At 54.6% G+C, this 25074-nt stretch overlaps 1 protein-coding gene across 3 annotated transcripts; it reads left to right on the top strand.

Annotated features, from left to right (window-relative positions):
* Position 1: 1 nt before the first annotated feature.
* On the top strand, positions 2–25059 carry HPS4 (HPS4 biogenesis of lysosomal organelles complex 3 subunit 2). Of its 3 annotated transcripts, none has more exons than XM_037052386.1 (14): positions 2–62; positions 1793–2318; positions 3967–4057; positions 5903–6046; positions 9079–9186; positions 9649–9765; positions 10922–11016; positions 12540–12612; positions 14514–14550; positions 15321–15417; positions 15979–16909; positions 21620–21752; positions 22226–22334; positions 24802–25059. In XM_037052386.1, exons 2-14 carry the CDS (start codon positions 2278–2280, stop codon positions 24971–24973), a joined length of 2148 nt encoding a protein of 715 aa, XP_036908281.1. In that variant the 5' UTR covers positions 2–62; positions 1793–2277; the 3' UTR covers positions 24974–25059. The 3 variants fall into 3 exon arrangements, with proteins under 3 accessions (XP_036908281.1, XP_036908280.1, XP_036908282.1); XM_037052385.1 differs by having other exon boundaries at positions 12–58; XM_037052387.1 differs by lacking the exon at positions 2–62 and adding an exon at positions 89–144.
* Positions 25060–25074: the final 15 nt, after the last annotated feature.

The raw sequence follows: 25074 nt of genomic DNA, 5'->3' as shown, positions 1-25074 counted from the left end.
CCTTTAGGGGCGGGAGGCGCGGGTGGCGCGTGATGCTGGGCCTCTCCGCCGCGCGCGCGTAGGTACTTGGGGGAAGGTGCTGGTGCCCCGCTATGGCCCGCGCTCGGAACCCCGGTCCTCGGGCTGCCTTGGCTATTCTGGCGGGTGGGCAGCGTCAGGACGCTGTTGGGAGGGACCGCGTCCAAGAGCGCCTCGGTGAGGCCTTTCCTCCATGATCGGGTCCAGATTGATCCCTGCGCCTTTACCCAGCACTTCCCAGCCCCCTGGCGCCGAGGCAAACACTTCCCACTGTAGTGGACGGTGACCGATCGCTTCCTAGCCCTTCGCAGTCTCCAGCGTCCTTTTCCCTTCCCACCTGACCCGCTGAGGCCACTTCCTAACACCACCACGACCACTACCACCCTGGGGCCATTGCCGGCCACTCTGGAGTTCCCTGAGTCGTTACTACCACTTCCCAGGCTGCCAGAGCCTTCTGCGGTCACCTCCCATCCCGTGCCCTACCGCAGGGCCATTACCGGCCTCTTCTGGACCTTTCAGAGATAAGAGAGTGGACTGGGAAGTGTGGGGCCGCGTGCCCTGGGAACAAGGGCTAGGGGGTGTTAGGCTGTCAGCTTAGATGCGTCTCCACAGGCACCCAAACATGCTTCAGAGAATACCGTGAGTGTGACGCTGTGGAGGCTCACCCCAAGATATCGAGAGTTGAGAAAACATGGAGATTGTAGACCATCGAAGATTCAGCGGGGTCCTCTCAACGGACTTCCCTCTACAAGAGAGGCTTTAAAAATCTCTATTCTGCTCCCAGGAGGATGACAGATGACAAGCAAGCACTTGAAATCATGTCCCTGGGGACATTAATCTTGGCGAAAATGACAATAGGGATATCATAGTGACAATAGTGACCTTATGGTCTTGTGGAAGGTTGTCTTGTGGAAGGATTAGAACTCGTTTAATTTGCCTGGAGAGTGTTATGCAGACTATTGTGTGGCGGTTGCTGGGAAGCCAGTTTTAGCCTGGTGGAAGGGTAAAGTTAACACTCTGAATTGCCTGTGCGCAGGGAGTACGCCGGGCAGTCCAGGTCAGTTCTGAAGAAAGTACAAGAGATAAGGATTAGAGTAAATGATACCAGGGTGTATGTTTTCAGACTCTGAAATCCCCTGATAGTCTGAGTTGTCTTCTTGTGGGAGTTTAAAAGCCACTTGTTAAGTTCTCGTGTCTTTTTTAAAGCAAGATTTTATTTCTTTTTAGAGAGAGGGGCAGGGAGGGAGAAAGGAGAGAAACATCCATCCATCTGTTGCCTCTTGGATGCGCCCCAACCAGGGACCCAGCCCGCAACCCAGGCTTGAATGGTGCCTGGGAATCCAACCGACAACCTTTTGCTTTGTGGGATGGTACCCAGCCTCCTGAGCCACAGCAGTCAGGGCAGATTCTCACTATGACTTTTGGAAACTTACCCAGCTCTGGAATTCTGCACGTTCAGATAACTTTGGGGCTGACAAGGTGACAGTTCCTTATAATTTGAGTTCCATTATTACTACAGCAACTGGGGTTTTTGTACAGCTGTCCCTGACTCCCAGAGCTTCTTCACCCTAGTCGCTTAATTTTTTTTCTTCTGTGAGACATCGCCGTTCAAGAATCGAAGGGATTTGATGTCCTGCTACCCTCTCTTTTTTATTTCGAAACTATTTTTGACTTTCTAGAAAGCTCTTTTGAAGTGTACCCTTTGCTTAACCATGCTGGGTCACATGTTCTCTTGTGGGTTTCTGAGATAATCTATTCCTTGTGTTTATTTTAGGTCTAAGGCACGGATGTTTGAACAGGAAGCTTCAAAACTTTTAAAATAACCTTCAGAATGGCTTTGAACCACACAAGCTAGAAATGGCCCCGGAACACCACCTTCAGCATGCGTCTCCCCTGTTGGGCTTTCCTGGCAAGCTTTTTGAAGCGGTCTTTCTGCGGAGAGCCAGAGAGCTGATGGTCACCAAACGAGATTAGTGGATCTGACTCTCCTGGTACAATTCTCTTGCTTTGTTACATTCTTTCCCAGGGTTCTAAGAGGCATGGAGGTATTCATGGAACTGAAAGGCTTGCGAGGGGGGAAGTAGCACTTTCACGTGGAATGAAAACTAAGCAAGCGACAGTTGTGACGGAACACACTTAAGCCTCCCACGTCTGGATGCCCTGGATCGGGGACACAGAGAAACGGTCACTGCTGGGGAGAGAGAAGCCATAACTGGAAAAGAAACCCCAATAAAGAGAATGAGGGTGCCTGGGAAGTAAATGGCTGCCTCTACCTCAACAGAGACGAAGTCAGCCTCATGGTGAGTAGCGAGGCCTGCTGTGGTTTGGTTCCTGCCAGGTGGCTGGGCGGATGTTTTGGGCTAACTGAAAACCCCCAGCCAGGTTGTCTTGATTTTACTAAGGGGGAACAAAGCCATTTTCCTGAGAGCAGCTGGATGGAACATCAAACTGACATGCTCTAACTTTGTGAGCTTCTTGCAGGGTTCGAACAAGTCCAGCATGGCTGGGAGATTGTAGGGAGACTAATCATGCATCTGGCTCTGATCATATGGGCCTTAGAGTCTTCACTTTTGCAAGACAAGACATGGTTGCACTGCAGAATTACCCCGTGAGGAGAGGTTTGGTCAGGCTTCAGTTTGTCCCGTGAAGAGTTTGCACAACACCTGCCTGCAGCTCCGCTCCCTTCTCAACCCCACTCGGGTTAAGCCTCTCTCGTGATTTGGTTCAGCACACGGTCAATGGAGGAGATAAAAGTGGAAGGCCTGGTTTAAAGAGACTGAGCAGGGTTAGCACCTGGCAGTGTGCGTGTGGAAGGCAAACAGATGGAGCAGTTCAAAACGACACCCACGTCTTCTTGTGTGTGCTTGGACGAGTCGGGGAGCTTTTACCCCGAGACCTTAGGAAAGGGCGGCATGGGGCCCAGCAGTGGGGTTTCTGAGTTGAGTTTGAAACTTTTTTGAGGCTTTTTGATCTGGACCTGCCCTGAAGCCATGCCTTGCACATCGGGAACTGAGGAAAGCAAACTGTAGTAGTAACTGCGTTAGTGCTGGTCACCAGAAGATACGGTGGGAGCCAGAGAGGGAGGTAGGGGGCCTGGGGGAGGAGCGCGCCGATGATGGCAGAGTGGGCACAGCCCCTCCTTAGGCTGGAGCCTCTTGGGCAGGCTCTAGGAGGATCAGAAGTAGAATTCAGGTCCAGCCTTTGTGGAGTTTGCCTTGAGGTCTTGAAGAGGCTATTGCTATTCTGTCTCGGAGCAGGCTAGAAGGCTTCAGGGAAGACAGACAATTAGGGAACCGAGAAGAGAGACTCCTGTGGGGATCAGAAGTTTGATGAGGGATCGTGTTTGAGTTACCCTCCTAAGGTGTCGATAGGCAAAGAGGGGTTTGGTTTGGAGCGTCTCTGTGGACTCGAAAGGCCCCCGTTTTTCCTCCATAGACTCACGTCGTGCACTGAAACAGGCAGGTCACTCCCTGCCGCCCTGTGTTCGCTGGGGCCCCATTGCACACTAGGTTGTCAGTCACGTTTGTGAAATGAATCCGTGAGTTCCTGGCAGAGGGGACATTTCGGGAGATTGTCGTGCCCGAGGTTGTGAGGAGTGCATCTGAGACATTCCTAGGGCCTGAACATACAGTTACCGAGCCACGGGCGTACATAGTTAAGGTGCGTGTCTGAAATGAGAGGCGTCCTTGCGGGCGCGTCGTCTTTCCCTAGCCGTCGTCTGTCTTTCACACAGATGGTGGGACGGCTGGGGGGAGGCATGTTTCCAGTTAGACTCAACTGCACTTAGGGAATGGTTTTCATCTGTTCGTAGCCACTGGGTTCTTTCTCTCTGGCTTTGCAAACCCTGGGTAATGAGCTCTTCGCGGGCTGGGAAATAGGAAGCTGTGCCTTCAAACACCCTGGTCGCTGGATGAAAGGCAACACCGCTCCACTCTGTTCTCTTGCCAGGTGGAATTACTTTTTCCTTTACGATGGCTCCAAGGTGAAGGGAGAAGGGGACCCAACGAGAGCTGGCATCTGTTACTTTTATCCTTCTCAGGTAAGCCGCACAGCTCGTGAGGTTTTTGTGGGAATTCACAGAACACAGTATGCCTCGAGTCGTGACTTTTCAAAGGTGGTTTTCGTTGGATAATCCAGGCGATTGCTGTTTCTACTCTCTTCTACTCAGTGGTACTATTTCTTGTTGCTCTGGTTGTAAAATGCCCAGGCAGCTCGGTGCTTCCATCTTCTTTAGTTCTCTGTTACCTTCATGATTTTCTCTCTGCCGCCATGGCTTCCAATTTTTGGTCAGCTCATTAACAAAGACAACTTTTATTCAAACATACGTAGAAGTAGAGAGGAGAGTACCGGGAGCCCTCACACCTGCCACCCGCTCTAACAGGTGTCGACCCTCTCAGCTTTACATGACCTCTCCTAACCGCTCTCCTCTCCTTTTTATTTTATTTTTTTAATGGCGTATTTCGAAGCAAATCCTAGATATTGTGTCGTCTCTCCTGTATCAAATAACATCTTTAACTGAAAAGGACTTTTTGTTTTAATGTCACACCTAAGTAACAATAATTAGTAACAATAATTAGTAACAAAAGTAACAATAATTAGTAACAATATTTCCTTAAGATCATCTAGGGTAGTGTCTATATTTAGATTTCGCCTTATTATCTTAGATGTTTGTTTTTTAAAAAGTTTTATTTATTTATTTTAGATTTTATTTATTTATCTGTAGAAGGGAAGGAGAGAGGGAGAGAAATATCAATGTATGGTTGCTTCTTGTGGGTCCCCTGCTGGGAACCGGCCTGAAACCCCAGCATGTGCCCTGACTGGGAATCGAACCCCGATCCTTTGGTTCACAGGCCCGTGCTCAATCCACTGAGCTACACCAGCCAGGGCCTATCTTAGATGTTTCTTAGGTCTACTTTCCTTTATTCTTTCCTTCCTCCCCCTCTTTCTCTTTTTCCTAGTCAGGACCCAAACAAAGTTCACTATTCCTTTTGGTTGCTGGTGTGTTAAGTGCCTCTAACTGGGTAATAATCCTCACCCACCCGCCCTTTTCCCCCTCTGCTGCTGAGTTACTGAAGAAACTGGGTCATTGGTACAGCAGAGTGTGAGCATGTCCCACACTGGAAGAAGAGTTGTCTTGGGCCACACATAAAATACATTGCGACATATAATCACACAAAAAAATCTGAAAATGTTTTAAGTAAATGTATGATTTTGTGTTGGGCTGCATTCACAGCCCTCCTGGGATGCATTTGACCTGTGGGCTGCAGGTTGGACACCTCTGAATTGTAGAGCCTTGGCTAGGTTCAAGTTTATTTCTCTGAGGCAAGAATTCTTCACAGGGGGCGTGTACATTTCAGTCCATCACAGAATGTCTGGCTGCCCCACAGTTGAGTTAATGCTCCCATGGATTAGAAGGTCTGTAAATGTGCTTACCTGGTGACCCTCGGACGGGGCTAATTGGGATTAATCTGGGCTGCTCTGCCGCTCTGCAGGGGATTTGAATAGGCACAAAAGGCTCAGGCTTCTGCCCACGCATGCGGGTTAGATTATGTTATAGGATGTGATCCTGGGAACAAGAGCACGGTTCTGTGGGATCAACTTTCGTGTTCACTGTGGGTGTTCCATGACAGTTCAGTCGTCCCAGGCAGGGATCTACCAACTGGGTCTAAAAACAGCTAAAGTAACTTTTTTAGGCTTCACTTAAGGTCTTGGTCCTACGTCCTTCTTTGTTGTTTTGACAACCCTTCAAAGGGCCATTCTTAGTTCCTGGGCCACATAAACACCGGCAGCCAGCTAGTTCTGGCCTGCAGGCCCTACTTGCTCCGAGGGATGGCAGAGTGCAGCTGTGTCAGCTTCCTGCCTGGGACTTGCTTCTTTCCCGTAGACCCTGCTCGACCAACAGGAGCTGCTCTGTGGGCAGATTGCCGGCGTGGCCCGCTGCATCTCTGACCTCTCTGGCTCTCCGCCCACACTCATCCGACTTCGGAAACTGAAGTTCGCCATCAAGATTGACGGAGATTACCTCTGGGTAAGTGGGACAGGCAGAACCAGTGCCTTTGCTGTGAGTCATTTGTCTTGGCGATAGGTGTCGTGATGGTGAGGTTTAGAAAGCAGTGGTTTCTAGGGCTCTCGAGCCTGGACTGTCCACCATCCCCTGCTGTGTCCAGGATGGTCCACAATCCCCTGCCACTCCCTGCAGGCGCCTGTCGTGACTGAGCGCGCTGCACAGCACCACGTGGAGCTGGTTTCTCCTCTCCTTTGGAAGACTTCAGCCAACCTGCTGAAACTCTTCACTCTGTTGCAGATTGAGTTTTTAATCTCCATCTTTTTTTCTTTGTACTCTTTGTACTGCCACACTTACTGGGTCAGTGACTCTAAGACATTGACACATGTATGTCCCATTTCAAGCAACAGTTAAAAAAGTAAAAACCATTTATTTACAGCTAGTTGTACCATGTGCCCTGAAGTGCTACTTTCTCGTGCCTACACTTGTTTTAAACTGTTCCTGAGCAGAAGGGATGTTTAAGTGTAAGGAAGTAAATTCAGCTTTGTACGTGTTATTTCAGCATTTTATCATGAATTTTTTCTAACACACCGAACAGTCAGGAGAAGTTTACAGTGAATGCTCATTCAGTCGACCCTTGAACAACACGGGCTTGTACTGGGTGGGTCTGCTTATGTGTGGGTTTTTCTCAGTAAATACAGTAAGTGTGTTTTTCTTATGCTTTTCTTAGTAGTACTTTGTTTCCTCTAGCTTACTCTGTTGTAAGAATACAGAATATACGGTAACACACACAACATGGAAAATACGCGGTACTCCACAGTTTATGTTATTGGTGAGGCTTCCAGGAAACAGTAGGCCATTAGCAGTCAAGTTTGGGGGAGTCCAAAGTCGCATGCAGATCAAGTGCAGGGCACCAGCACCCCTCCCCCCGAGTTGTTCAGGAGTCAACTGTGCCTCCCAGATCCCGTCATGGACGTCGAGTGACGTGTGCTTTGTCCCGGATCTGCTCGTCCTTTATCTTCTTAGGAATCCAGTTTTTATCTCAGTGCTTTTCCAGTTGTGCAAGTTAGTGGACTCCTCCCTGGCCCCCGTCCTTCGTCATCCATGATGTTCACTAGAGTTCAGTATTTGCTTGTGGTTCTTTCTTCTTTGGAGGTCAAATTTACACGTGACGAAATACACAGACCCTGAGTGTGCCACGTGATGCGTTTGGAGAAATGACGCAGCAGAATCCCTGTCGGGGTCCAGAATATGGGCATCGCTCCAGGAAGCGCCCCTGTGCCCTGCCCAGTTCATTCTAACCCCCACCCGCGCTCTCTCGGGCAACTGCTGTTGTGCCTCCCTGCCCTGTTCCGCCTCGTTCCGCCTGGTCCAGAGCAGCACGTGGGAAGCAATGCCCGTGACGTTCCTCTCCGCAGGCGTCTGCCGCACTGCCTGGCATTTGTGAGACTCACCCCTGCTGCGCACACGGGCAGCGCCTGCCTTCCCCTGTCAGACTTCGCTCCACTGTCCGAGCGTATCAGCCTGCCTCTGCAGTCTCCGTTCTGTGGACACGTGAACTGTGTCCTGTTCGGGGCAGTTACGTAAGGCCCCTGGGGACTCTCCTATGCGAGTCTTTTCAGTGGACGTGAGTTTTCTTTTCTTGTGGTAGATGTCCATGTGTGGAGTTGCCGGGTCATGGGGTAGAAGTACGTTGATTTTTATGAGAAACTGCCAGCTCTTCCGCGAAGTGATTGTATCATTGTGCATCCTCACCAACACGCTGGTGTTGGTCTGTTTAATTTTAGCCATTCTGCTGGATGTGTAATGGAAGTGCATTTTGGTTTTAATTTGCATTTTCCAAGTGACTAGTGAGGTTAAGGCTTTTGCTCCAGGCCATTTGTGTATCTTCTTTTGAGACGTGTCTGTTGGAAGTTTTTGTCTGTTTTGTAAATTGGGTTTCCTTTTTCTTTTTAGTTGTAGGAGATTTATCTATCTATCTATCTATCTATCTATCTATCTCTTGGTCAAAGGCTCCTTGGGCAAAGGTCAGGTGACCACTTAGTGTGGGCCAGGCTGTCTGTTCTTTTCCGAGGGTCATCGACCAGAAGGTCTGGGCTGTAGACTGCGCTGTCCTGACGTCAGGCCGTGTAAGTCCCCAGCTGTTTTCTCTTCCAAGCCAGTGTTGGACACCGCAGGTCCTCTGTGTTTCTGTCATAGAATCAGTTTGTCATTTCTAAAGAGAAGCTGGTGGGATTGCGATCGGAACTGCACTTGCTCTGTAGGTCACCGGGGAGGGTTAGTGTTGGCACTGTGCCGGAGGGCTGTAAACTCTCTGGCGGGGACAAGTGGGATTGCATCAGTGGGGACAACAAAGGTCCGTGCCTCCGTGGGGCTTACATTTAGGGAGGGAGTTTTAAATCTGTTTTCTGTCAGGGTTCGTTAGTTTGCTTAACTTTCTGATGATTCCCTTAGGAAAGAGTCTCGAGGTAGAAACACTGAGTCAGAGACAGTGAACTTTCTCAGGCTCTTTAAACAGACGGCCAGGTTGCTTTCTAACTGGGCAGGGACTTACCTCGGGTGGAACCCTGCGCTCTGCGGCGCTTGGAGCTCTAGAACCGTGGGACGATGCAGCCAGTTTCTGTCCTCAGAGCACTCTGTCCAGGCCAGGGTGGGACAGCTGCTCGGGAAGCAGTCTGAGCCCAGGCTGCGGCAAAACCCACATTAAACATTGAGCGTCCAAATACCAGGCCTAACAGTGCAAGGGTTGGAAAAGAGGCCGGTGTTGGCTGGAGTGATCAGAACAAGTGTCTGGAGGTGCTAGGACCTCTGGTGGGCACTGAAGGGCACGGGAGGGCCCTGGGCAAATGAGCAGGAAGGAGGGCATTTCTGGTTGGGTGGCACAAGCACTTTGTTCTCTGTGGGGACCACTGTGGCCGGAGCGGAGGGTACGGGGCTGGGCAGCAGGTCCGTGTCCGTGGGCGGTGAAGTCGGGCTGCTGTGCGCCCTGGGTGCCGCAGTCGGGGCTGCACCCGGAGTGTGGGAAAATGCCTGGGCCCCTGGCTCCCTCCTCACAGGTGCTGGGCTGTGCTGTGGAGCTCCCTGATGGCAGCTGCCAGCAGTTTCTGGACCAGCTGATTGGATTTTTTAATTTCTACAATGGACCCGTTTCTCTGGCTTACAAGGTAGGAGGGCGGTGTCAGGGAGTCTTGATGTGGGGCCCCTGAGCAGGGCTGGTGTTGGCAGACACAGCACTGACTCTGGGGTCTGTCACACTCTGCACGACTGCGCTGTGTCCAGTGAGCGACAAGGTCAAGGGCTCCTGGAGCTGCTCTCAGGTGCCTCCGTTCCCCAGTGGCGTGGGTCACATTCACTCCCAAGCGTTTCTCTCCATCTCCCCCCGACCCCCCACGGGGATAGGTGGAGAGAGCAGGACCTGGTTGCTCCCCTCCCCCAGCCAGTGCCTCCTCTGTGGTGGGTCGGTTATCAGGGTAGGAGGTTGGGAGACCGTGTGTTTATAGGAGTTCAAAACAGACCCTCCCTTCTGCCAGTTTTCTGTGCGAGGAATAGTCTGTGGTTGTCGGCATCCACGCCTGAGCGCATTTCTCAGAATCTCAGGTGCTGACTGCAGGCTGTGTCTGTTTCAGAACTGTTCCCAGGAGGAGCTGAGCGCCGAGTGGAACACCTTCATTGAACAAATCCTGAAAAACACCAGTAATCTGCATAAGATATTCACTTCCCTCTGGAACCTGGACCAAACCAAAGTAACATCCTCCCCCTTTCTCGTTTCATGTGTAGGGACAGAGCTTTGGGACACTCTTCTTTCCCCCTTTAATGGACTGTGTGTAGACAGAGGGCACTGGAATGTAGCGTTTCTCTGTCGGGCGGTTAAGGCCTGCCCTCGATCCCCCGGAGTGGCCCACTGTGGGCCGGGGCAAGTGGGCCTCCTCCAGCGCCCAGGCTGCCTGCCCAGGGGGCGGTGCCGTGACAGCTGCCTCGCAGACTGTTGTGGCGGTGAAATGAGACAGTCCCTAATGACCCAGAGTGAATACTCAAGGGTGTGCTTATTGTGTTGCTAATGCGGGGAACTCTGTAATCTCAGAGTCCCCTTCTTTATCGATGTTAATGTACGATTTAATCTGAAAGTACCCATCTCACTTGATATTACTGCCTGATTTTCATTATTCTCGACATTAAAAGTGCCCATAGCTAACTTTTTAAAAATCAGGTTGCCACATCTGGGAGAGGGTTGCTGGGAAGTGCCGTGTCCCCTCGAGCCGCTTGCCCACCGTGGACACTTGGTGAGATGTGTGCTGCCGAGCGGCTGGGCTGACCGCCCGTGCTGCCCGTCACTCTGTGGCCCTGATCTGAGGTGGACGCCACATCCTCACGGCCTGGCATTTTGGGGGCTCTGGGCAGCTGGCTCCTTACAAGGAATGTGGCACCGAGGTGGCTCCCCGAGAGAGAACGTGATGCTCCCCTTTTACGTTACGGAGTGGAGTGGCGGGGCCTGCTCAGACGTCAGGCGGCTGTGTCCCAGGGGGGCTTGTGCATCAGAGAGAGGGTAGGGGTGGGCTTCACCAGCGCCGTGAGCTGCTGAGACCTGCAGGCCTCCTCCTGCTGCCTGTTGGTCTTGGCTCTGATAGGCGGGATCTCCCGGTGACCATACGCTGTACCCTGTGAATAGCCAGGGGCCCTATTCACTGAGCCAGCTTTTGGAGAGGCCTCCTTACTCCGAGGATTTGGCGTTTTGTGGTGTCAGGAGTTCTGGGTATAGAGAGGACACAGATGTTGTTACATGTGACAGACATGCTCTCCCTTTCCAGGCTTTGGGTTACGACCTGTCCCCTCATTGTATAAACCCCCGTTCCCCTTCCCTCCCTGCTGATGGTAAGCGAGGTGCGCTTCCTGCCCGCACAGGTGGACCCCCTGCTCCTGCTGAAGGCGGCGCTCATCCTGCAGACCTGCCAGCGATCCCCTCACGTTCTGGCCGGCTGCATCCTCTATAAAGGCCTGTGAGTAACGCCAGACCCCCTCCTCCACCCCCGGCCCTGCCGAGGACCCGACCGTCCGGATCGCGAGCAGGAGCTTTGTCTCGGGCCCACTCCGGGTGGCTGGTTTGGCGAATGTCAGGTAGTTTAGATGTGATCTGGGGCACTGCCTGTCTTTGAGCAAAGCTGGGAAATGGGAAACTTTTGTGTCCAGGAAAGAGGAATAGAAAAGAGATCCCTACAATTCTCAGGATGGGGCTTCCCTTGTTGGTCTGTGTAATGCGAACTCGAGGCCCCCCAAGGCCGCCAACCAGCACGTGAGTAGGGGGCGGAGCCTGCCGTGGCCTTCCTCCTGCCACTCCACTCGGCCGAGCAGCAGCGTTAGTGCTTCTGCTCAGGCTCCCGCTGGCCTCTTGGCTGGATCCGTTCTCCGTTGGCCTCTGAGATCAGTCTGCAGCTCACCACTCACTGGGGGGCCTCTTCACGAGCCGAGTGCCTAAGAGTCACTGCTCGAATTTCCCGAGGCCACTGTCCCAGGGGCGGGCAGGGCCAGTGCTCAGTGCCCGGATCTCTGGCCGCCAGAGGAAATGTGTGAAGAGGCGCTCCCTCGGCGACTCAGGGGTCTTACAGGCTGTGTTCCCAGTCCTGGCTTCCCTTCCTGCCAGCCCTGTAACCTTGGGCAAGTTGCTGGGTCTCTGTTTTCTCTTCTGGGAAATAGAGATAGTTTGTGAACAGTGAAACAAGGTGACAGGCATAGGACCAAGTGTCATCCCTGGGTCCCCATGGCCTCCACACGTGCCTTTCTGCTGTCCTCACTCCGATGGTTCTGGATAGGTCTCCGGGCTCCCTGTGAGCTGGCGGCAAAGGTGGTATGTTTTTTCCTTTTCATATTTTGCATTTACTTTTTATTTCCAAACTACACACCGAATGCATGAACACATTCTCACTGTAGAAAGACGAACCCAGAGAGGAGCACACAGCACAGTTGAGAAGTTCCCCTCGCTCTCCTCACCTTCTGCCCACCCCGCAGTTGGCTTTGGGGGAGCAGCCGCCTCTGTTCTGCCTGTGTTTTCACACACCCGTGTGTACACACGTGTGGATTCTGTTTGGTTTTGCTCTCTGTGTGAGTGGGATCCCATGGCCTGTCCACTCCCTGCAGACCGGGGGTGCGGCATACGGTCTCTACCGGCCCACCTCGCAGTAGCTGCGCATTGAATGGTGTTATGGCTGTGCTTGAGAATTTAGCTCTTCCTTCTTGATGTGAGTTTACATTGTTTTCCCATTGTTTCCAATGATTCTACCTTTTTCTCTAATAAGTAGTCTTCTGCGTACTTCTTGGTACAAGCCAGGTCAAAGGGTTTGGGCATTTAAGATTTTGATAGAAGTTGCCAGAGTTCCCTCCATGAGGGTGTCACCAGCGGACACTTCCACCAGCTGTGTCCCCAAGGTCCTGGCCAATGAGGGGGGTTAGGAATCTTTGCAGCTCGGAGTCCTGCGGTGAATTTCTTCTTCTCACACTGTCCTCGTTCCTGTGTCTGACCTCCTAGCATCGTCAGCACCCAGCTCCCACCGTCCCTCACGGCCAAGGTCCTGCTTCATCGAGCTGCATCTCGGGACCAGGTATTGTAAAGCCCACGCGCCAGGCCGCTGCTGGCGAGGCCGAGCCCGGTGCTGGGGGGGTGGGGTGGCTGTGGGGGTGCTGGTTTCCCTTCATCTTGTTGTCCCCTGGGCCTGGCACTGCGATTGTCCTCGAAGGCGGATTCACCAGCAAGGCTGAGAAAAATCGCCTCTTCCCGCACAGTGGACTTGGATGGCTGGTTTTCCTTCCATCCTGGGCAACTCTGAGAATCGGACTCCCCACCAGGATGGGCCTCGTGTCAGAGAGCAGGTGGCTCTTCAGAGGCACTGAGGATGGCGTGGGAAATCAGAAACTCTTACGGCGCATCCATCGTGTGTCTGTCCGTTGTTTTCACGATGGGAAGCACCGTGCGTGCTCATGCTCCATGCGTGCTCCCTGAGGGTAAAGCTGCCCGTGGTAGAGCTGCACAGTGAGCGTTGCTGCCGGCACCGGGCGCCCTGCCTCCCGTCCTCTTTTTTTCGAGTCGCCTGCTCACTCAGCCCGTGAAGTTGCAGGTCTGCATGTACTGTCAGGCAGGCCCTTCGCACTTACCGAGTCAGTAGACACTGAGAATGATGGCGGGCCTCTCGCCAGGCTGCTTCCCCATCCCGGGCTGCGGCGTCTTCAGAACCGCCTTTCCGGCAAACTCCCCGAGCAGCAGGTTAAGGATGCCCGTGCCTTGCTCCCTCGTAACTCAGCTTCCAGGGTTCGGTCTAAGGCAGTCGTCTGCCTGCTGAAGAAGGTTTTTGCTCACAACTTGGTCGCGACAGGCTTTGTGAAAGTAGCAAGTCAGGTCTGAAATGTCTGACGTAGGACTTGGCACAGCCGCCTGCAGAGAAAGTCTTGCCAGCCTGCTCTCAGGTCACCACGGCGGGCCGGCTGGTTGCAACAGACACGGCGGCGTGGCCCGCGGAGCCGAAGATGCTTGCTCTGCCCTGTGCAGAAGAAGGCGGCCTCCTTCGCTGGTCTAAAGCAGGGAAGGGACCCAGGCACCTAAGCCGCTTTAAACTGCACGCGGTTTTACTCAGCCGTTTACAGTGGCCGAAGGTGTTCTAGTGACAGGACTTGTATGTTACTGTGTAAGCCCAAAAGTAGGACTTTGTGTTCTCCTTTATAAAACAGGATTTTATATAAAGTACTAAAAATGGGTAAGCTTAAAAGAAAATGCGCCTAATAATTATAGCATTAGCTGGTGGGTGAGGGAATTACACGTGATTTTTTTTTAACGAATTTTTGTCTAGAGTAAGCTTCAGTACAGAAAGAAAGCCCTGTCGTTCGTAGGGGTGGGGGTCGTTTTGGCCAGAAGAGCAGTTCTGGTTTTGCGTGGCTGTGTCCTGCGGGAGCCTTTGGGTCCGGACAGCCGGAGAGCTACTTTGAGAAAACCCCAGGTTTCTCTCCTTGATCGTGAATCCAAGGAAACCCGAGAGGTCCGGCACAGCGTCTCGTTCGGGTCTAACCCTTCCCCAGGAGGGGCACGGGACCCTCGGGTCTTAGTTACCACGGGATTTGTGTGAGTTCTGTGCCAGGGCTGTGGCAAGGGAAGCTGTTCTAGAGGGTACGTTCTCAAAGCGTGGGGGAGAACGTGAACCCCCTCTGTTGTCCCCAGAGGGAGAAACTGAGGAACTGGAATGTACACCCTGCCGTGAGTGGGTGGAGTAACTGCCCCGTAGCAGGGTGGGGTGGGGGAGCCCAGGTTCTCACCTGCACCCACCATGGTGGTGAGCGAGGAGGCAGCTTGGGGGAGCCCCTCCCTCTTCCCTCTGCTTCACTTTTGGCACGTGGTGGGGACAGGCGCTCTGGGACAGACTCATTTTATGAGCAGGTGGCCCAGTGCAGCCCTGATGGCCAGGTCAGGAGGGGGACGGGGCACCCAGCGCCAACTTCTGTGTGTGTTTCTTTTCAGAGGACGCCTGCGGGAGGGAGCGCCCAGCAGGAGTGTGGTAAGTAGGGAGGTGTGTGCCGCAGTGGGGAGTGCGGCCTTTCCTGCCCCCTGCCCGGCACCAGTCCCGTGGCCGCCGCCCATGTGGCTGCCGCAGCTGCGCGGAAGGTCAGGGAGATAGCATCGAGTCTCGGGTGCAGTGTCAGCCGTCGAAGTCCTAACTGTGAATGTGGCTCACGATTTTAGGCACACCTGGTTTAAAAGTTAAACTTACCGGTGACTGGTTAAGGACGTCAGCCACTGGTCGGGAAGTCCCAGCTCTGCAGTAGAGAGCCTGCTGCGTTGTGTGCGCACCTTTTCACCCCTCAGATCCTCCCCAACTCACTGGAACAGGCTGCTCGGATGAGGCCCAGGGAGCCTTGCCAGGAGATGGGGAGACAGATGCAGGCGCCGGGAAGGCCGTGCGCGGCATGGGGTCGCGTCCCCAGGGGGCTGTGTTGCTTTCTTTGAGCCTAGCTTGGGTCATGTCCCTTTTGTCCATCGGAACTGCTTTTTTCCCCAGTTCATGTCTTTTTTGTGTAAGTGCCACATACATTCTTCCACCAAACGTCACCCATCTCCATGGCGGGGTTGGGGTGCCCACACGGGCTCTCCTGCTGGTCGTGGGTGTCGAGGCTGTGGTTTTGTGCGCTTGCTCTGGGCCGAGGAGTCCGTCCCGAGTCTGGTCGCTGAGCTGGCATGTGGGGGGCCTGCACCACCCCGAGAGCCGTCACTGCTGTCTCCCTTCTCTGGTCCAGGGAGGGCCCTGTCCACGTTGCTTTGTGATTCCAGGAGCTGCCCTGCCCCCGAATGTGCACATCCTGCCCGTGTTCGTGACGGGAGAGGAGGCCGTCAGTCTCCACGAGTTCCCGGGGGAGCACGTGACTAGGTGAGGGAGCACGGGGTTGCTCTTAAACCACGCTTTAGGGGCTCCCTTGCATGGCTTCATCCGTGCGAGCCCCTGGCACATCCTGTCCTTCCTGAACTCCGTCTTCTCTGTGCTCTGGCCTGGAAGGGGCTTCTGGAACCTCAGCGTAGAGATGGTAGCAGCAGGTGTGGTGCCACGCAGTGTGGGTTTCAAAACCCAGACCTGTTGCTTAGCAGCTGTACGGCTTCAGTCAAGTCTGTTCACTGCCTGAGCCTTAGTTTTTCCTCTTTAAGATGGACCCTGTAATGTCTACTTCGTGGGCTCGTGGTGGAAATTGGAAGTAGAGTTCATGCAACACCCAGTACGGAGCTGGCTCATTGTAGACCTCCAGTTGTGGGTGGTTCTGACCCAGCGGGTCCTGCCGCTTCCAGGCGGTGATCCTGGTGTTGCTGTGCGAAGCCCCGAGAGCCAGGCATCACCTTATTTTTACACCCTCAGGTCCCCGTTGGTCTCCCCCGGGGCGGGGAGGGGCACTTGCCCCGCACCCAGTGTCTGTGCCCTCACAGCTCCATTGTTCGGCAGCCCTCCCGCATCTCCAGCCAGACTCCAGGAGCGCTCTGCCCGGCACCCTCCGAAGGGCTGGCTCCCATCTGCCCTGAAAGAAGGCGGCACCGGGCGTGAGGAACCCGTGGCCTGGACGTGGGCAGCCACGCTGAAGTCCAGGTCCCCTGACGTGGCCTGGCCAAATGGCAGGGGCGAGAACGGGCACTACCCTGATGGTCACCTGGAGAGCACCCAGCCTGTGAGCCTGCGCGGCGCTGCCCGGGACTGGCCTCCTGGTCTCCACTGCGCCCTGGGGAGGGCGCCTGCCTTTGCCGGGGGCGAGGAGGACCTGGACTTGTCCGAAATCCACATCCCAGAAGCTCAGGAAACGAGAACACCCTTAGGTTATCTTGCCTCCTCGAATGTGTGTATCCCCGATGGTGGTGGTCCTCGTCACAAGGATTCCCTCGGTGACTCTGGCAATGTGGGCCTGAAGCCTCCCGAGGCCCTGCCTGTGGGCACAGCTGTGGGAGGCGGCCTCTCCTCCTCTGTGCCTGACATGCTCAACCAGAACGGGGCACCGGAGCAGCACGAAGACCTTCCTGGGGGCTGCAGCCAGGGCCCCGTTCCCAGGGAAGACCTCCGCAGGAGGACGAGCTGGCCGTTGCCATCACCTCGCTCAGGTTTGAGGCGGGAAGGAACTAAGCTTCCAGTGGGGGAACAAGGCACAGAGCGGTGTGCGGATGGGGGTCCTAAGGGCCACTTGGCCGGTGGCCTGGAGTGCCACACAGGCCCCTCAGACTCTCCAGAGGACGTCCACTCTGTGGGCAGCACCGACCCCAGGGACACCGCAGCGTCCTGCGGAGAACTCGTGCGCGTGAACCTCTACACTCACAGCATCAAGGGGCTGGTGCTGTCCCTGCTGGCGGAGGAGCCGCTGCTGGGGGACCGCGACGCCGTGGAGGAGGTGGTGAGTGCGCAGACCCGCCCCACCTCTCTGGCGCCCACCAAATCTCCCAGAACGTAGATAGGCGGGGAGGTGCTCCCACAGCCCTGCCTGGCCACGCGATTTTGTGCGAAAGTCTGAGTTTACCTGGGCAGGTGGCGTGTCCACCTCCCGGGGCATGTGAGCACAAGTGAGAGCAGGCCCCTTGTAGAGCGCATTCTGTCCCACTTTCCTACTGCTCCCAGTGTCTCAGGCAGGGGGACCAGGTCGGGGTCTAGGTGCTGGCTGTGTGACAGGTCCTCATCAGCCATGTGGGAGTGGTGACAGGTCCTGCCCCTCCAGCCCCAATGCGATGCTGTGAGCAGTGACCACATGCATGGCATTGCTGTGCCATCGCCACCACTAGGGGTCTCAGTTCTGAGCCTGGGCAGCTGTAGGATGCCAGTTGGCTGGATGGAGCCTGTCCTTCCTGCGGTCACAGCCAGTGACTAGTCGGGAGTTTGCTGGAAACCCTTGCACTTGACCCAAGTGGAGGTCCTTTGTAGAGGGCCAGGGACACCTGAAGTCCTGACTGGCTCAGAAGGCACCCCTTAACCCAGTCCAGCCCCTTTCGTGCTTCGGTGGTACCTTCTCAGGGCCTACCCTAGAGATGCAGTTGCTATAGTAACAGCCTGGCTGTAGTTGCTGGGGCAGTGGTAGCAATAGGAATAGGAGGTTGAAATCACTGCAGGGCGAATGGTGTCCTGGGGCTTGCCTTGTTTTTGTTCTTCAATCTGTATTATTCTGAGTGTGCCTCATTAGTATGCGGGGCTCAGGACCCTCCATAAATGAGCAAGTCACCTTGGAGCTTGGAGGGGGAGGGACACAGCTGCCTTCCTCAGAGCCCCAGGCCAGAAACTGCTCCCCTCCAGCTGGGCCCTGCTTATCTCTCCTCTGCTGCTTCCGGTCCCTCCTTCACCACAGTGCTGAGTGGCGTCTCCAGCAGGGACTGCGGTTCCTACGCCCGCCTCTCTGCCCAGGCCTTGGTTTCCGTGGTTGCCCTGCTTAGCCTTGAGCCGTGGACATGTTAGTACTTCAAGGTCCAGTGCCTGGGCTCCATCAAGCAGATAGGGTATCTCTCTCTCATCTTCCCCCGAAAAAGAAAGAGTAGTTCAGGCTGCACTTGAAGGAGGAAGTAAATTAAGATGTGTTTTGGACACTCGGTACATGCTAACTTACATCCGCTTTTTCAGCCAGGCTGGAGAACAGTTCTGGGGGGTGCATTGCAACCCCTATTTTATCAGCACAAACACTGGGCCTCATCCGGATACAGGCCTGCTGCGAGGGGCGGGCCCAGCGATCTTGTTTCCATCCCCGCCCCAGCCTCCCTGTCTGGTAGGAAGGTGAGGAAAGGGGGAGTGCCCTGCCTGACTCTTCGCATGTGGACGCGTCCCTGGGTCTGCCTCAGCCCGTCCATGTTGTCAGGGCAGCTGCCTCCATGGCTTTCACGTGGAGGGGTCAGCATGGGTAGGACCCAGGAGACTCTCTCCAGGAGAGAGTGCAGCGAGAGGGAAGGGGAAAGACTCGTCCTTCCCAGAGAGAGTAGGGGGTAACTAACTGATCAGCTTGCTGGTCTGAGTGGGGTTGGAGGACCAGACACAAAGGTTGTCTGCTGTATAATTTTTGGAGAGGTCCTTCACTGTCTTTTTGTCCCAGACCTGTTTCTGTCCACTGCTCCCTAGAAAAGCAAGTGTCCCTGTGGAATGGTCAGCTGCATTTCGGAGGTGACATTGAGCACACCCCTTTGAAAGGGCTCCTTGGTTGTGTTACACACTGCCAAAGTACCCTGGTGTCATTTGTTCCCTTGTGTTTATTGGGTCAACTGCCACTCTGTGTTTACTGGGGGTGGGAGGTGGGCGCAGTGCATGAGCCCAGGAGCAGAGGTGGGATTTAGCTCAGAGGGAACAGACTAGACTCACACCAGGGGGCAGCAGAGAGCCACTGAGCGTTTCCTGCTCAGAGCCCAAGATACTTACTCTCAACTGACCTTCAAATGCAGTGATCGCACCTGTTCTTGCTGGCCTCGCAGGGCACTGAGCTGTCCGAGTACAGCAGATGAGGCTGGGGGTTAGTGCAGAGTGTGACCCTGAAATGTGAAAGTGCACCCCTGCCCCGTGAAGCCGGTGCTTCTGAGTGGATGCATGTGTCACGGCAGTCTCTCCACGTCCTGGCACCTTTGACGTCTGAGCCCCTTGCTTTTCTGTGGACGGGAGGCAGGAGGGCCCAGGAGTTAGCCCTGGCTCCGTGTCCCTGCTGACTGTTGTGAGGGTTGTGTGCGTAGTAGTGTATGTCGGGGTTGGCAGACCTTTAATGCTGAGGAACACAACACGGAGGAGATATTTTCCACACTGAGCAACTGTTCAGCTCTGCTGTTACGGCACAAAACTTCAGACTGTGTAAGCGGTGTGGCTGTGTTCCTTAACACGTCCTTTATGGACACGGAAATCGGAACTTCAGTAACTTGCACACATCACGATGCGTTCATTTGACTTTCCCCCGACCCTGTAAAGCTATAAAAACTATTCTTAGCTCTCAGGCCATACAAAACCAGAGAACGGGCTGGGTTTGGCCCAGGCCGTGGTTTGCAGACCCCAGGATATGTGAAAGCACTTGGTTGCTAGTCAAAAATTGTCCTTGTCATCTGATCTAGCATCTCGTGATGGTGCATTTATGGTTAAGTGGTTTTACCTTGAGTACCAGTCAGGCAGAAGATTCCAGAAGCAGAGCTCAGTGCCTACAGAGAAAATTCAGGTTTGGGCACGTCTCATTCTCTGTTCCCATCTTCCCTTCCTTTGAGCACCCGCTCAGGAGGGCAGGGCTGTCTGTGACCAGGCTCCCCTTCCGGGAGGCTGTGGTTTGACTTCCCTGTGAGTGCTGTGTGGGCGCGCACATTTGTCAGACTCCGCTGTTGCGGCTGGAGCAGTGATCTGAGCAGGACACCTTTGACTTACTTCCCGACCATGTGCCCTTGGACTTCACCCTACCCTCCAGGTGAGCCAGGTCGCTCCAAAGTGGGATGTCCTGCCACGGGGCATGCTCGGCTGCTCACTCATTCAGCAGGCACTGACCAGCACAGCCTAGGAGACCGGCACGCTGCTAGGCATTGCGCACGCACAGTGAGCATGGAAAGTAAGACCTTGTGTGTCTAACCAGTTGCCTTTGAATGTCATTTCGAAGACGTTCGGACAGCGAGACTAACTTGAGCCCACCACCAAAAGTAACCCTGCACCTTCAGGATGCGCATCTCAGAGGCCTCCTGTTTGCATCTCTGCACTTCCCGTGCACACTGACTTTCACACAGGTCTGGAACAATTGTTCACCCACGGACAAGTCGTGTGTGCTTATTCATAACGATCATTTTCATTCTCTTTTTTAAAAGATTTGTGTGTTTAATTTTAAAGAGAGGGGAAAGGAAGGAGAAAGAGAGAGCAAGTGACTGCATTTTCAAGATGAGGTCACTCCAAGAGAGGGCGTGTGGTTGCCTCCTGCACGCCCCCTACTGGGGGACTGGCCTGCAACCCAGACATGTGTCCTGACTGGGAATGGAACCAGCGACCCTTTGCTTCACAGGCCGGTGCGCAATCCACTGAGCCACACCAGCCAGGGCTAATTGTCATTTTCCTGATTCTTTACAAAAATGCATTTTTTCTGAGTTGCACTTTAGAGTTTTTATCTATGCTATTTCACTCTATCCACTTAATAGCCCCGTAGTAGTCCCATTTTGCAGGTGAAAAAAAAAGAGGCTGGGAAATGCAGTCGCTTGCCCCTGATCATCTGGCTAGGAAGAGGCTGAGCCAGGATGTCCTTCACCTGGGATCCATCTTCTGCTGGCCTTCTTGGGACAGTGGCTTCTCGTGGCTGAGGCGGCCCCAGGGGAGCCCCAGGAGGCTCTGTTTTAGACAGTCCATCAGGACGTGACCGCTGTGCTTGGAAAAGCCCAAAGTGGAGCCAAAGATACCACACAGCTGTAGCAGAATATTTTAAGGGTGAAAAAAGTGAATCATTAGGTTGCAGTCATTATTTGTGGTTTGATCCCATCTTTATTTTACGGAGACAGCATCACACCAAACGGTGTGTCCCACCGTGCTCAGCGCCACTTGCCCGCGATTCTCCCTGGGAGGTGCAGGTGCCTGGGCCTCACCTCCCAGGCAGCCTTTTCAACCAGTTCCTCCCCTGAACCAGAGCACAGGAAACCACCTGACTGGCACGCCTCGGCCCTTCCAAGCACAGTGCCCGCCTGGCACCGCTCTTATGCATCGGAGAGCGGTGAAGCCCTCGCAGACAGTGGAGGTCAGGCCAGCCCAAGCCCCGCTGAGCAGTCCTGGGGGAGTGGGGCGGGCCGGCCTCGGTGCTGCAGACGTGCGCCCTCCCTGGGACAGTCATCGCTGGAGGGAGAGCACAGGGCCTAAGGACAGTGGCTGTTCCTGGCTGGTGGCATTATGGGCCATTTCTCTTTGCTTTCTTCTTTTACAATTTATTTTTCTGCCCACCTTCATTTTCTGATTTTTCTACAATTTAAAGAAGCATTAAAACATGAGGGCAGAAGTTAATATTTCTCTAAAAATGGGTGAAAACATTGGGCAGGGTCCTCAGTGCAGACTCAGGTAGCCATGCAAATACACTTGGGACGAGTCTGGGCTGGGTGTGGGCCTGCGGGGGTTGACTGTAGCGTGACCCCGCTGGGCTCCTTTGCAGTACCACAGTAGCCTGGCCTCGCTGAACGGGCTGGAGGTCCACCTGAAGGAGACACTGCCCAGAGACGAGGCCGCTGCCTCCAGCAGGACGTACAACTTCACGCACTACGACCGCATTCAGAACGTGCTGACCGGTAAGAGGCCGGGTGTCGGTCCTGGGCCCCTCCAGCGGGGGGAGGTGAGACGGAGGCCCAGCGCCCGGGCGTGCTGGTGCTGTCCCGAGCTGACTGCTGTGCAGTGGGTTGGGGTGCAGCTTCCTGACTCACAGCCCAGCTCCCACTGTGTTTAAAATGTGCTTGGCAAACACTTCCTTGCTCATTTGTCTTTTTTTGGCTGTTTCTCCAGTGTTTTGAGAGAAGCACACACATGTTCAAATATCTTTGATAAGGTTCTGCCTCAAAATTTTGATACTCGTGCTGCCTATTATTGGGGACAGAGTGTGCTCTGTCGCTTGGTGGCAGTTGTCAGGGCCCAGCACCCTTGGCAGGCCTCTTCCCCTCAGCACACGCACTCACAGCCACGAGCCATGCTTGGCCCCAGCTGACTGTGGGTCGGGGAGGTGTGTGGAGGGGCTCTGCCACTCAGCCTCTGTGTCCTCTTCTGGAAGCGAACCTGCCGCAGGTGGCCTCACCCCAGGACCGCCGCTTCCTGCAGGCAGTCAGCCTGATGCACTCCGACTTTGCCCGGCTGCCCTCGCTGTACGAGATGACTGTCAGGTGAGCTTTCCCGAGAGTCACCCTCACAGTCCTGCACCAGCAGCTGCCTTCCCTGGGGTCCCAGGCGGGGCCTCCTGCATGACTAAATGACGAGCATTCCAGCCACTGTCTTGGAGACCTTCTTCCGTTCGCCCCCTGGCTCCATTTTCTGCTCTCATGCTTTTCCGGGCCCCACCCCGGGGCTCAGACCTGCTCTAGACCCTGGGCTACATCCGTGAGGGCACCCGAGGTCCACGCCAGCTCGGAGCTTTCCTTCATCCCTGGGGAAGGAGCCTGTGTGTCTCCTTGTCATGAGTGGTGCTGAGGTGATGTCATCTTCCAGCCTAACAAGCCATCCAGCCTTGTCCCAAATCTGTGCGGCACGGCATTCCCCGCCTCGCCCGCGGCACCCTGACGTGCCCTTGGTTGGTGGTTTGGTGTACGCTGCTCCAGCTTTTGTTGGTTTTAGTTTCCATTTTTTGTGTGTAAAATGTAGATTATTTGTATTTACTATTAGTGTTTTTGTATTTTAATTATTTAAAAGTCTTTCTTCTGGAAAACAGGGTGGCACTAACACCCTGTTTTACGAGTTCCTTTCCCACTGTGGCGCATGTCCGGCACGCCTCCACGCCAGTAGGTAGAGATCTGTTTGTTATCACTGTAACCCACGGTGTCTAGCCAACCGGATTCCACTTTTCTCCCTACGTGCTTCTCTGCGCAACCGCAGCACAACGTAAGGCAAGTCAGAAGGAGGGGTGCTGTCGGGGCTGCGTAGTCCGTGTGGTCTGGGCCCGGTGTGGGCAGGTGCGTGCCTCCTCATTCAGCAGATGAGGACTCGGAAGCACAAGTAAGACAGTGACGTGCCCCGGGGTTGCACCCTGGGTGAGTGGCAGAGCCGGGATCGAACCCCGGCCTCCTCGACTCTAAATCACATGCCCTTCCCACACATAGTTCCAGGCTCGGGGCGGCGAGGTTGAGGGGGAGGTGCCCGGAGCCCAGGCCCTCGTGGTGACGAGGCTCCGGGGCCCGCTGAGCGTTCCGGCTGCGCGGGGCCCTTTGCAGCTGCAGGTTCACCCTTCTCTTTCCACGGTGCACGTGTCGTCCTGGCTTCAGGTCAGCCCTGCCCCAGGCAGGCAACCTCGATGTGGTTTGCGCCTACGACCGCTGGTTTGGGAACTGGCTTTGGTGGGTGTGGGCGTGTGTACCTGTTCTGTGAGCAGTGGAAATAAAATATCAGCGTCCGAGCCAGCAGCCGTGTTCGGCCCTATAGCACTCTACCTTTCTTGGTGCGGGGACGGCTTTAGCGTCAGGATATGTAGCTTATTTAAGAATAGTAACAGAAACAATGCCATTTCTTAAAAACCCACCATGTGCTTAGCGATATATATGTATATGTATGTACATATATATTTTGTATATGTGTGTGTGTATATATATAATATAATATATATATTATCTATATATTCCTACTCATTTAATCTCTTTAAAAATCCCAGTGACGGGGTGTCTTGCGACCAGACCCACTGACCGACGGGAACGCTGGGGCTCAGGGAGGCCGAGTCACAGCCGTGGGCACTCGGCCGGGCTGGGGTTAGCTCGTCGCCACCGGGCCCCGGTGCCGTCTTCATGGCTGTAATGACGCAGCCAGGACTTGTCCTGCTGGTCCAGTGAGGGGCACAAAACACTCTGTGGGCCTCCCAGCCTCTCGAGACCCCCAGGAGAGAAGCTGGAGGAGGAGGGTAGGTGCTCTTCCCTCCTTGCGTGGAAGGAGGGACCTGTGAGGGGAGCCATAGTGGCCCCGACTCCGTCCTCTTTCACTAGATGAGGGGAGACGGGGGCCGGTGGGGAAGCAGTTCGAGACAGGAGCCGGGAGCCCGCCGGTCGCTTGGCCCCAGAGGTGGTCCTCTCAGGTGGCTCCTCCTTTGCACCAGACCCTCATCCCTCCCTCTACTTCTGTGTCCTCGGGTTTCCTGCCACTTTATTTCCCATCCCAGTCTTCTGTCCCCTGGTTCCTCTGGCTCCCCATCCAGCTGCTCCTGTGTGCGTAGAGGACTAGCCCCCACTCAGATGCTTGTCATCACGGCCGGGCAGCGCCACGCACCTCTGAGCCTTGGGCTTCGCATCTGTCGAATGGGATGACACCACTAGTGCGTGCAGAGTGAGGAGTGGGCGGGCTACGTTTGCACAGCTGCTACGGTATCTACAAGGCACGAGCCCATCAGTTTGTTCATTCAGGCTGTGTCACCTGTGGCTGTGGCCACCGTGGACAGTCCACGTGGACAGTCCCAGCATTTAGGGAGCTGAAAGGAAGATGGTTATTGGCACCGAACATGGAATTCGGGTGAAGAAGTGGGACCCAGAGCCATGACAGCTGCGCCCGCAGCCTGTGGTGTGCTAAGCGGCACCTGAGCAACCTTGTGTGGTCTCGACGTGGCCTCAGGTCTGCGCAGGCCGCGTCAGACTGTTGCCTTCTCTCTTTGTCCCGTAGAAACGCCTCCACAGCTGTGTACGCCTGTTGCAGCCCCGTCCAGGAAACCTATTTCCAGCAGCTGACATCGGCCACGCGGAGCTCCGGCTTCCCGAGTCCCCAGGACAGCGCCTTCAGCCTCCCCGGCAAAGCCAAGCAGAAGCTGCTAAAGCACGGGGTGAACTTACTTTGAACTTGGCCACAATGGGAAGGTCATCACCCCGGGAGGTGACTGTCAAATGGAATACCAACAAAGGAAGCGCTGCCTTTTTAAACAGATAAAACTTCTATTTT

This window comes from Sturnira hondurensis, unplaced genomic scaffold (genome assembly GCF_014824575.4).
Source record: "Sturnira hondurensis isolate 20B ecotype Veracruz unplaced genomic scaffold, ASM1482457v3 Scaffold0007406, whole genome shotgun sequence".
NCBI classification, from domain to species: Eukaryota; Metazoa; Chordata; class Mammalia; order Chiroptera; family Phyllostomidae; genus Sturnira; species Sturnira hondurensis.
Note: the sequence above shows the minus strand (reverse complement) of the source record. Positions and strands in the feature narration are given on the sequence as shown.

Excerpts from the sequence above, each read along its gene's own strand:
- HPS4 (XM_037052386.1), top strand. The coding sequence starts at position 2,278 with ATGGCTGCCTCTACCTCAACAGAGACGAAGTCAGCCTCATG. Across the intron at positions 11,017-12,539 it reads TGCATCCTCTATAAAGGCCT|CATCGTCAGCACCCAGCTCC; the intron begins GTGAGTAACGCC and ends CTGACCTCCTAG. Across the intron at positions 14,551-15,320 it reads GAGCGCCCAGCAGGAGTGTG|GAGCTGCCCTGCCCCCGAAT; the intron begins GTAAGTAGGGAG and ends TTGTGATTCCAG.